The sequence below is a fragment of the Apteryx mantelli genome, chromosome 26 (assembly GCF_036417845.1).
Source record: "Apteryx mantelli isolate bAptMan1 chromosome 26, bAptMan1.hap1, whole genome shotgun sequence".
NCBI classification, from domain to species: Eukaryota; Metazoa; Chordata; class Aves; order Apterygiformes; family Apterygidae; genus Apteryx; species Apteryx mantelli.
In genome coordinates, this window is record NC_090003.1 from 2,841,454 (window position 1) to 2,854,146 (window position 12,693).

The 12,693-nt window shown below is 34.5% G+C and overlaps 1 protein-coding gene across 3 annotated transcripts in view; it reads right to left on the reverse strand.

The window, feature by feature from the left end:
* PRKCZ (protein kinase C zeta) overlaps positions 1–12,693 on the reverse strand; it is a 77,818-nt gene that overhangs the window by 6,615 nt on the left and 58,510 nt on the right. For 2 of the 3 annotated variants that reach the window (XR_010886353.1, XM_067310855.1), the window contains 2 exons: positions 12,581–12,670; positions 197–312 (listed from right to left, as the gene is read on the reverse strand). Coding sequence is in view for 1 of the 3 variants with exons in the window: in XM_067310855.1 (XP_067166956.1) it covers positions 197–312; positions 12,581–12,670 (206 nt within the window). In the remaining 2 variants the exon portion in view is untranslated. Of the gene's footprint in view, positions 1–196; positions 313–12,580; positions 12,671–12,693 lie in introns of those variants that run through there. The other variant, XR_010886352.1, reaches the window with a different exon arrangement.

Sequence of the window (12,693 nt, forward strand, 5' to 3'; positions counted from 1 at the left end):
TTATTAGATTACTAGGCAGTCTTCTAATATAAAAATAAGTTATGCAAAATATCAGTTACTTAAAGAAACAGAATTCTTTAACTTGACCATGCTCTAATGCTGAGTACATACTTTCCTCTTAGAAAACTGTAAATAATTTTGTAATTTGTAAATATTTCTTAGCATGCAATTGTATTTGGGAAAAAGAAAAGCATACTCATCATCCGGGGTTAGCTGCACAGGTTCGCTGGTGAACTGTGTATCAAAGTTATCCAAACCATAATCATCTGTGATCTGCGGCTGAAATGGAGGGGTTGCTTGCTTCTTCTCCAGCTAAGAAGAATTATAATGGGGGAGGGAAAAATAAAATATTGAATATTTACTAAATCTAAAAAACAACAACATACATTGTCTCTAGATAACATACACACGTAAGTCACTATACTTAAGTTTAACATTGGTGAAAGATATAAACACATTAAATAACATCTGGCATTAAATTTTAGTCAAGTAGATTTTGACACTAAATGGTATACAGTCACCCTGTTTATATTATTGCTATATTTTAAATACAAAAACACTGGAAAAATCATCAGAATTTAATAAAAAATTAAGTTTACAGAGTGTAGAAAAAACTGTTTCCCAAGTGTCTTGCCGTGTAAATTAAGAAAAGCATTGTTGCTGTATAAATCTGGGTCAGTTTTTAAACTGAGAACATATTCCAGAAACTTTCCACTCAAGACAAGATACTTTCCCCCAGTATATAACTCATTTTTACCCTTTCATAAACTCCTCTCTGAAGTTCCCCTCTTGTGTGGTGAGCTCTTAGAAAACATAAGCTGCATGTAAATCAACCTATGTTAATTCAATATAATCACTTATTTATTTGCTAATATAATTCTAGCACAGAACAAAATAGTAAGCGTTATTTACTAATGCCCTCATCAATGACTAGCCACAGGGGTAAGCAGTCACTGAAAGCAAGTAATGCTAAACAATAAAATAGCTGAAACAGCCCAGACTTTTACTTTCTAATTAAAATGTAACTATGTATATATATATATATATATACACATAAAATATGTCCTGCTAAAGGAGCTGGAACCCAATATTTATCTTTCACACCAGAGAGTAAATAAAACATGGGGAAAATTTTTTTGCCTCAAATAATGCTGTTCTACTCATTAAGAACCTTTTCTGATCTGCTACTACCAATAGCATCTTCAACATGTCTGTTTTCTGATTAAGACAAATCCCTGCTAGTCTCCAGAGTCGTCAGATCCCTGTTATCACAAGCTTGAGTTATATAGGAGGTGACAAGTTAAATGTGATTATCTGTTTGAATCTCTACCCATGGTAGTTCAAAAAGGCTCAGGAAGAACTCCATCCTTTTTAGCTTGCTTCAAAGTAGTCCTAGTTCCAGGACCAGTGGCAGGGGGAGGGGGGAAATCAAAGATTAGTTAAATTTTGGAAGCTAATGGAAGTACATGCAATTGATCTGGCTGATTTATTGGTTCACAAAACCAGTTAGCTGAATCACATTTTACCATAAATGACAAGTAATACTACTGTGTCGTCTACACATATTACTTCTACCATATTACTGAGTCTGCCAGTTAAAATATTATAGAAAATAAAGCATCTTAAATTTTAAGGAATCAATGGAACTTCCAAAGGATTGACTCTGAATTATTCTACTGGATTTGTAGTCCTCATGTTTTTCCTGAAGTTATTATACACCGCTCACATTTGCGATTTGAACCCTCTTGATCATGACTTGAAATTTCACACTATACCCTAAAATAAACACTAACAAAACCTCAAAAGTTCTCTTCTGCATTGCAAACTGCCGGGAGGGGGTGGGGCGGGGGCGCAAACGCAACACATTCCTTCTGTTGATGCTCAAAAACATTGATTGAGGAAAAAAGTTAGCTGTCCTTCTCCCATTTCTGTTTACAGTTTGGGGGACATTCATACTAGTTCTTTTACATACTTAGCACACTGTGCAACGACCGAGTCACAGCTACTGCTCATTTCCTTTATACAAACAATCTACTTCAAAGCACTACACTCTGGAAAAATCAAGAGGAGATGAACAGTACTGCTTACCAAACACAGAAATTTAAATAATAAAAACTTGATGTGAACTGAACTACACTAGACATAAGCAAGCAGAACAGCTAATGTTTCAAACACTTTCTAGTATAACTAAAATTCAGAGCATTTCAGAGAGGTTATATCACTTCTTCATATGATTTTAGTTAGATTTGTCCTACAAATGTCTACATGTTTTATATAAAGATGACTGATCAAGTACTAATGTCCATGGTTGTCAATATGCTATGGGCATACCCTATACTAAAAAAATACAATTCAGGAATGCAATGTTACAAAGGTAAAAAGGAGAGCATTAAGTACTAGAGATAAATTATGCATGGAAAAGTGCAACACTTCCTAAAATTTAATATGTACCTTTATGCATTTTAATGCCTCACTAGTTAGAAATAGTGGGATAACCAAAGTGCCTGTATACCTTGGTAAGTAAACTGGGATGAAAAAAATAGTGGAACTAACACCAATGAAGAGTATCTATCTTTCATACTCAACAGATGATCATCACATCTACATATAAGTGATGACAGGCATGAAACACTAAGACTGGCCATGAATAAATCTTATTACTTCAATAAATAAAACATGATCATATTTACTAAGCATAAAATAAGAAAGTGTTATACACTGAAGACTAAAATTTGCTCAGAAATTGACATTAAATTACAAGCAACTGATTAAGTTCTTTCCTAAAAGCTCTAAGTTTACTTGGCATTGCACTGTCATATGGAAGTTGCCTGAGAAAATCTATTTCTTTAAAGACGACACTGGAATGACTTTGGATCCTGACCTGGATTGGACTGAAATTAGTACTTTAGAAATAAGCAACTCTGAATTCTGGCTTCAGCTCTCCCAAATCCTATGCAACACTAAGCAGAATACTTCCAGAGTTCTCATATCAAACATCCTACATCTTCTTTATCTCCTCTCCCATGAGCATGTGTCCATCTCCCACAACACTCAGTTCCTTCTAGGGACTCCTGGTTTGTTGGGCATAGCTAGTCCAGAAGTGTATGGCTATTGACTGGTCAGCCAATACAAGTGTCCTGATTAGACAGTTGCTTTTGAGAGACAGAACAGATAAAAGCTTAATTCCTCTCATCTTCTCTCACTAGGAAACTAATTTGGTTCTATCTTGTCCACCACAATGCTTGTTTTCACAGAAAATACAGAATATAGTATCTTTGAGATCCACGTGCCTATCAAAATAAGCAAAAATTGATGAAAAGGGTCAAAACTGATTGGTGTCATAACTGGCAAATGAATAATACAATGTTTAAGTCCCTTTTCCTTCATAATTACATTAAAAAATACTATAGCTCTAAGTGGTTGACGGAGATCCAACAAATCAGGTGGAACCTCTATTTGAAAGTGTGTTTTAATGTAGTTGAAACTAGCTTTGGCTTATACAAAACCATGAAAGTTTCATCAGTTTTCCTTTCCTAACCCTTAATTTTTCTTTTAGAGCTCTATACAGAAAACTTAGAAGGTATCTAAGTTTTAAAAGGTATCAGAAAGTTTAGCTCCCACATACATACACTATATATATACACACACATCTACGTATACACAATACAGTAAAATGTATACATCAATACAGTAAAAGGCAGGAAGTACATATTGCCTGGTTTGAACAGGATACCTTGGTAACTGAAAAAAATTAATCAGAAAATTTCAGTTAATCATTTGAAGGTTTTGATTAAAAAATTAAGAAGAGCTCAATCCTACAAACCAACTGGCCAATATATTTACTTTCACATCAGTGAAATACTCCCAGATGTAAATACCACATCCTAGAAATTTTGAGGATCAGGAACAATTGCAACACATTTATCTAGAGAGACATTAGAATTACCTGGAAATTTCTCCTTTCTTTCCAGAATCTGTTTTGATTCTTTACTTATTTAAATATTTGATTGAATCCCTTATTTTTTTCCTATTTAAAAAAATAGTCATTGAGTTCCATGCTCCATGGACCTAACTTCATTTAGGACCAGACTGTCATTTCTTGTTAGCCACACATCACACAGAGAAAACATAGTTTCATTAGAAACACAATTCCAAAAGTATAACCAGGTTGCTAGTTACAAAGCAAGGCATGCCAAATGATTAAACCGGCAATTAAATGTAACATCCCAGTGAAGATGCTAGCATATATTGCCTCATATATATATATATTTTTTAATCAATCGCATTTTCACTTTTAGCATATTTATAGATACTAGCAAGTTTAGTGTATTTTGTAAAAAGAACACAATTCTTGCAGCAAAACTTTGAAGAGCTATTATACACGAAAGGAAAAGTGAAATTTATAATTTGCCCCCAAACTGTCAATTTAACAGATAGTTATAATCATAACTATGTTAAACGTAACATAAAACCATGTATTTTCACAGCTCTTCTACTTATGACCATCTAAAATGTCAGTTCTGCAAGAAGTTTGCACAATTGGAATCCTACATTCATACAAAGCTCCTTTAATTTAATGAGGCTGTGACTATGTACACCAACCTCAGAACACACATCTAAAAATGGATCGTGTCATTACCTTGTCAGTAGAAGAAAGCAATAGGAAAGACTGATACAAGGCAAGACAATGCAAAAACAAACTTGTGAGAATCCTGGGGTGTTTTGAGTTGGCACATATATCTTAACATCCTTTTTCAATAATGCCAGCTTTACTGTTTTCAGTGTGGAATTTTCAGGATACATTCTTTGCTTTGAAGGTTGTTTGAAATTATCTTATGTAAGAAGTTGCTAGTGATTATATGATATTATATGATTCGGTTAGCAACTTGTTTTTCCCATTTAACATTACTGAACTAAAACTATGTTTTCTCCTTAGCAAAACAAAGGAAAACATGATAAATAAATCTAGGTTTCCAACACTAAAATAATATACTTATCATTATTGTATGTCCTTTTTGTCCAAAAGGTCACCTAACTAGAAATTACAGGACCTTAAATAGGATCAGTGCCCCACTGCTACAGGCTTTGTAAAAATATACAGGGAGACTCTCAGAGCTATATCATAATAGGGGTGCAAAACTTGCATGGATCTCCTTGCAAAGGAAGGGTGGGGGTTATGTTGGGGCAGAATTGAAAGAGACATACCAAATGGAAGGATAACTGCAAATTCCAAGTAGCGTAATCGCTCAGAAGCATCTGTGAATGCATTGCATAACTTATGACAGGTGATGTTCCTATTCCTGCAAGAGGGAATCCTTTGCTCAGATCATAGCACCAGTTTATTCCTCTCCCTTCCCTCCTCCTTCTGCATGCAAAAAAATTCAGCAGTGTGGCTTAAGGATACGGACACAGAATCTCAATCAGAATGCTTGTGTAACAGAGTTTACAGTCAAATAATGATGATATTCAAAACTTCCACGTAGGCTATACACCATTTCACAAATCTTTGCCTCTGCAAAGTCAAGAGCTTAGTCTTCACTGCTAACAGTAAGCAGGCAGCCTAATCACTAAGCTTAGTAAATTCAACATGGAGATCTTTATGAAATTCCTTGAAAATTCCATATAAGATACAAAATATAAAATTTTCCAGTGCAAAATTGTGTGTTCACGTATGGGCAATGTATGGCATGTATGTTTTGGAGGGGAGCGAGGATAAGATTTTTACCTTGTGTTACATAATTTAATCACCAGTAAAAAATTTCCATCTGGTAATGCAATGCAATGCAAGCAACTGATTTAAGAATAAGTTGCCTAGTTATTGCAGAATGAAATTCTGGTTATATGAATTCTTCCAGCCTTCTCTGAATTGTAGAGGTAATTTTTTTTTAATCATATGAATTATACTCTACTTACCCCCCCCCCCCCCATATTACAGTAAGGAGTTTGTTACCACAGAAGTTCATACTTAAAAACTGTGGTTAAAATACAAAACATACCAGATAGTTTTCTGACCATATTTTTGAACTGAACATCTATACAAACTATATCAATACTCATGCTACAGGGCATAAAATTGACCACTACATGAATCATAAGGAAATTAGTCATCCCTATGAGAAACATTGTAGGCTATGAGCATTTGGAACCATTTTTACCTTCCTCTGAAGCTTCTGGTATTGGCATTGATAGAGACAGGCTACCAGACTTGATCATTATTCTGATCTGTTATGGCCTACGTAGTATATACAGTTTGGATTAGCCTTGCTGGCCACTGGAGGTCACCGTTCCTCTAGAGAAATATCAGATAGAAAATCAACATTCAAAACTCCCTTTGGAAGAGACCTAATGACACTAATGGAAAATCAAAAATTTGTTTTCATGCAAAAAATCCTCAGTGATAACAATATTAAATGACAAAGTGATAAGACTGTTTTAATACATGGTTTTGTATGGAGATTGAGAGAAATTTCTTAAGAAGTTCTGGTTTCATAGTAATAATATTTCACTAGACATAAATCTAAAAATTAAACTACATTAATCAGGCTATTAGCCAACCACTAAATGCCTTATGCTAGGGAAGAAGTAGATAGTCTTCTCTTTGACCATTTCACCACCCTTTGAAATACCAGATGCTAGACAATATTTAGAACTAGCTGTAATTCTGAACTTTCTGAAACAGCTGTTGGTATCTGCTCATGCAAAGCAAAGCCCAACTTTCTATTAATTACTATTAAGTTGCCAGTGAGATGAGGTCACTTTTAAAGAAATGGTAGCGCTGCAGTTTGTGCATTTTTTTCCCTAAGATTTAAAAAATTGAACATTTTCTTTAGGTTTTAATTCACTTTCTGTACTACAATGAGCAATTTCCAGCCTTTCTCTACATTTGAGTCAAATATGGTAAACTAGTGCATGCTAACAACAAAATAAATCTCCTATGGATACACACACACACACACAAAAAAGGCAAATTTCTAACACAGATTCAGGTTAAAACTTCCTATCTGGATGTCTGTGTCAACAAGTTATAATATTTACTTTAGTTTATCAGAAGTACTAACTTTTCTGCAGTGAGAAATCTAGTATTTTAATACTGATGTATTTTCCCTCCTTTGCTGCTTGGGCCGCATGAGACAATAATATATTACCCTAGAAGTGACATTTATTACTCCGTTCTCAGTACAAGAAATTCAATAGTAAATCCATCCAAGTCATAAAGGTCATCTGATATTACTCAGAATAACAAGCTATGCAGCTAGACCATTTGATAATCTCTGTTCCGAGATGAGAAAGGAAATGTACACACTACTTCCAGTTCAGTCCATCTCACACTTCATTATGCTTTCTCCTTTTACAGTCTATACCTATGTTACTGCTAAACATGAGTGATTAATCTGTCCTAGTATGCTTTTGTTTGATACATACTTTATCACTCAGGGTGCCTAGGTAAAAAGAAATCTCTAAGGAATCTAGTCTTGTAATCTGCAGAGAGGTAAAAAATTTTCATGGATAAATTTCAGTAAAAGGCTGAAGCCCTGTACTCCCTCATTTATGCTGTCTCTCCTATAGATCCAAATCATAGTCCTGCTTCCTTTGAAGAAATGGTATCTGCTTTCAGAGTGGCTGAACAAATCTGGATCTTGAGTGAAAGCATTTCTAGAAGAGAATGAGGCAGCAAAGAAGTGGTTTTCATTGCAGAGGTAAGAGGGCTAGTGACAAGAGGATGGAGCACTTCCATACTTTCCTGGAGATTATGCAAAACTAGTTTATTTTCCTATCATTACTGAAAGGAGGATTATCACAGGCAAAATGACCGTATTCGCATGATTTTACAGTTGTGAAAACACATTCAAGTAAAAGGCATATAACAACATACACAGCCTGCATATATTTTAACCATAACTAAATGAAAAACAGCTCTAAAACCTTTTGACAAACCACCTCAGTTAGGGATCTAGCTCTCTATCCCACTACAATCCCAGTTTAAATTCCATCTTTAGGGTATTCACATCTGGATCAAATTCATCATATCCTCTTTGCAACTACAAAAAATTCAGTAAAATACATTTTTACAGTAATTGATGTTACTTAAAATTAAACCATCTGCTTAACTGCAATTCAGTGTTCTATTGTCTGTTAAACCAAGACATAGGAGATTAAAATGATGGATGTTATTTAACTTCAGTAAAAAGACAAGTTAATAAGATGACTCAATTCCCAAATACAGTATTTGAGGGTAACAATTAAAACATTACAAAACCCCTCAAAGTTGTAAGAAATTTTAATGTTTATAATGATTAAATTTAAATAATTTTGTTACAATAAAAGAGTCATATATGCTTTGTCAGACTTCCTGTAGAAATAAATGAATGACATGTTCCTCTTTCATCCCTTACCACCAAGTTCACCACCTGTGATCACTGCCTAAGAGGAAAGAGTCGAATCCAAGTTCTGGAACTTCCTGCTAAGGCTCCCTAGTTAGTGTGGCATTGGGTTTTGTTTGTTTTTTAAGGTTCATAGGATTAAAAGTAACAAATGCTGAATGTAAACAGAACACAGAAAATATATTTTGCTTATGAAGCACAATTATGCTTTTAAAATCTGTCTGGAAAGAGCTCTGTCTTTCAGTTTGATAGGCTGAGATCTTTTTTGCACTGAACGTGCAAGGTAAGATTTTTTCAGTCCAGCCTTCTCACTCCAGAGGCAGCAGTCTTAAGGTCATGGCCAATCATTACCCAGGAAAACCTCTGACATGCAAACAACCCTACTCCCTTTTCTAGATTTATTCCTGACCAGAGAGTGTTCTTTCTGTGCATTCTCATGGTGCATTTGGTCAGCCTTCTCCCTGGCTCCAACTTCTTTCCACACGTGGCTGGAAGATGGCTGGAACACACCGAGAAGAGCAGTATGTTCTTAACTTCTACACCAAGACCTGGATATTCTCTTAAGGGTCTTGTAGACCCTTCCATACTCTTACATGGATATATCTGATATCCCATTGTATTCCTTTTCACTAATATCATTTTGAAGACTATTTCCTAAAGAGAGCTCTCCAGCTACTATATAGAATGCATTGCACCTATCATGCCCATATGTCATGAAGTTCAACTGCATATGCAGAGGCCTCTCTGTTTTGCCTTCATATTGAAAACAGTAACAAAGTGTTTGAGCTGTCAAGTCCATATGCCATTCACATGTGCTCTGCCCAGGACATGCTCATTTCTGCAGTGCCAGCATATTCTTAAGTACAACAGGCAAGCTGTACACCTACCAAAAAATCCTCTCACCACATAATTTGACATAAGGTTTTTTCTTTGTCTTCCTGTTCATTCTTTTTTATATATATATATATTTATTTATATATTTTTTATATATATAAAAAACCATAAAAATTAAAAAAAATTAAAAACTTACCACTTTAGAGATAAAATTATAGAAGATGTAAATAGTAGCTTTTCCTATTTAAAACAAATGCTTAAGTAAACTGCATGTGTTGACTCCCAGAATCTTATTTTGAATATATTTTATGGGTCAGTCCCATGGGGAAAAAAAGTGAAGGTTTCTGTGCATTTCAAAACATTCTAATCCCAAACAGCCAAATTCATATGAATAATAAAATTACATACTCATATAAGAAAAATAAGTAGCTATTTTTGCAAAGTTTTATGTAGTAATTAACACAAAAGAACTCTACAAATTCAACTAGATTAAGTGTCACTGGAGAGATTTCAGAATACCTAAGTAAAATACATTACAAGTCAGGCAATGGACACCAATATAAGTAGTGCTGTGCATTTTAATATAGAGGTTGGCCATTTAAGTTTTCTTTTTCTAACTTAGCAGGGTGTTTATTCAAGACTGAAAAATTCTCACAGAAAGACTTAATGCTGCAATACAAAAAAGTTAGCATAATATATTTGGTTCTTTTCCTGAGGACCAGCATTTGCGTGTACTTAGAGGAAACTGTTCTAAACTGCTAAACACTCCTGACATCATAAATCATAAACAAAAATTGCAATTGTAACTAGGATCTTAGACTCAAATTTCAGCTCTACATAGTCTAATGTTCTCCAGAGTTGCAAAAGACAAAATAATGCAAAAAGTAAGACCTGCAATCAAAAAATATGACTATATAAGTATAGGAAAGATACTGATAATACTTAGTGGTATGAGAGACTTGTGCCAAATGAAATGCAACTCATTTATACAGAGCAGGTAACTTGTATTAGCCATTAACCTGAAAGTCTTACTATCATAGCACTGGAGACAAAATCTGGCCTGTAGCATAAATCCCAACATTGTAATTCTAAAATTTTCATTCCGAAAAACAAATAAATAAAAGCCAACAAACCTATACTCTCCTCAATCTAACTTAAGATAAACAGTAAACACAGTGCAAGTGATAGGTAGATAACACTGGCCAAAATGATTATTTACTTATATTATCACCACAGTGGGTAGGAAAGCTGGTCTAGCCCAGGACATCTCACTATGCTTGGCACTGAGTAAACAATAAAAAGGTGGTGATCAATCAAAAAAATTTTGCATTTAAGTTTTAAGACAAAAGAATGATGATTACAAAGGTATGAGGAAATTGTGAAACAATACCAGGCAGCAAGTCTCAACACATCAACATCCCATCAGTTATTAATTCTTAGAAGGCATAATGAAATGAAAGCTTTAAGGAAGACAAAATTAGCTCTTCCCCTAAAAAGACTGGCAATAAAAACAAAACAGCAAAACTGAATGCTAAACCTTTTTTTTATGATTATATCTCAAAGTAACGGCAGAAAATCTCCCTGATCTTTCCTTTAGTGTTTTTTTTTTTTTCTTAATTAGATACTAAATATCAGGTCTTAAAAAAAGAGGTAAAAATCATAATTAAATTTAAATCAGTCTAGGTATTGACCAAGAAGTACCAATTGCAATTAGAGGGTTTTTTATACAAATAAACAAAATACAAGTCCAACAAAACCTTCTGTCTCAAAAAAAATCCAAAAAACAGAATAAAACCGTGTAGTGCATGATTTTATGTATAGCAAGTTGCATTACAGCACCTTTAGGCAGCTAATATAATAGAACATAACACAGACTTAAGGGAGCTACACAAAACAAAGGGATGTCTGACAACATTAGGACTCCCTGTATGAATAGCTTTGAAAACATCAAGTATTTTAAAACACTGGCTCCAATGTAGTGCCTATCTTCTCTGAAGAACGTTAAGGATGAAGGTCTGAACAGTATGCCTCAAAGCAAAAGTGTAACTATGCAGTTCTCTCTCCTTCCCTGAACCACTCTCATGCTGTTACAGGCAATGCTGCTTGCTTTTGGTAACCTTTCCTGGAGGCTTCTTAGGAGTGGGAAAATATGTACATGTATTTTCCACTGTTCAACTAGGTGTTAAAAATGTAATGCAAGTAACAGAGTGTTCCTGACTTCATTGATGCCTTAGCCATAAAATAATAAATGTAACAATTAGGGTAGTTTCTATAATGATTTTCTGTGATGAACACTGAAGTAGGCACAATTACCAAGTAATAGAAGCTTTTAAAAAGTTACAATTTTAATATAATTTTCTGCCTGCAAAGCCACTGAAATGCAAGTATAGTCTACTCCATGAGCCAAAAACTTCCCTTATACCAATAGTAAGAGAAAAAAAAACCCACAACTGAAAGCAATAATCAGGGAATCATTTTAAATAATCATACTGCTTTTAAGCTATTCAAGCTACATCCCTCCTTTTCTTCCCCCCTTTCCAAGGGCATGATCCTACTTATCTAAATAAACCCTACACATCTGTAAAATCCTGCTGATTTAAAAAACTATATAATTTGTAAATTCAGCCTTTTTTATGAACTACAAATAGACTACAAATGCTTCTCGTATCTGAGGTGCCACGTATTTCCATGGTGGAATATAAACCGGTTCCATAATACCTTACCCAGTCTGCTGGCTGTGTTAAATTAACTACTAACAGCCTCTTCAAGGCAAAAAGGCTTCTAATCAGCAGAAAAATGAAGTACTGGAATGGCATTCCAATAGGCTGCCTTTGCTGGTCCACACTACTTTCCTCAATGGAGTTTGAAATGTTTTCAAACAAGACTATATGAAGTGACCACCCAGAATGGTAAGGCACTGGATTCGGATACCAGAAGTCTACGCAAGTCCTAAGTACTATAATTGCAGGCACCTTGCACACATTCTGGGTAAATTTTATAGTAGAACACAGTGCATGAGTTTGCGCCATCTGCCAATACAAACCAGGGAACAAATGGCTTCATCAAGGCTTTGATATGTTCTTTTTTTTAAACTGTTTTGCAAAATTCATCATACATTTAAAAAAAAGATACCCACAAGCTGGAACCATTCTTAAAGTTAGGAAAAAAGTCAGAATTTTGGTCATGAAATAAAGCTTTTTTCCATTACGTTACCCTCTCTGGAGAAAGGATAATAATTTTTATATTTGTGGAATTGAAATACTCCTTTTTCTGTGTTTAACAGGATTTTTGTATATACACACAATTAAGAAACTAAAAGCATATGTTCCTTTTGAACACACATAAACAGAAGTAATTATTTTTACCAGATCCCAGTCTATGCTGCGGAAAAATGTGTGAGACTTGATATCAGAAAATCCTGTCTGTGGCTGACAACCAAGCCTTTCTTTGGGATCCTGCAGAAAACAAAGAAACTGAT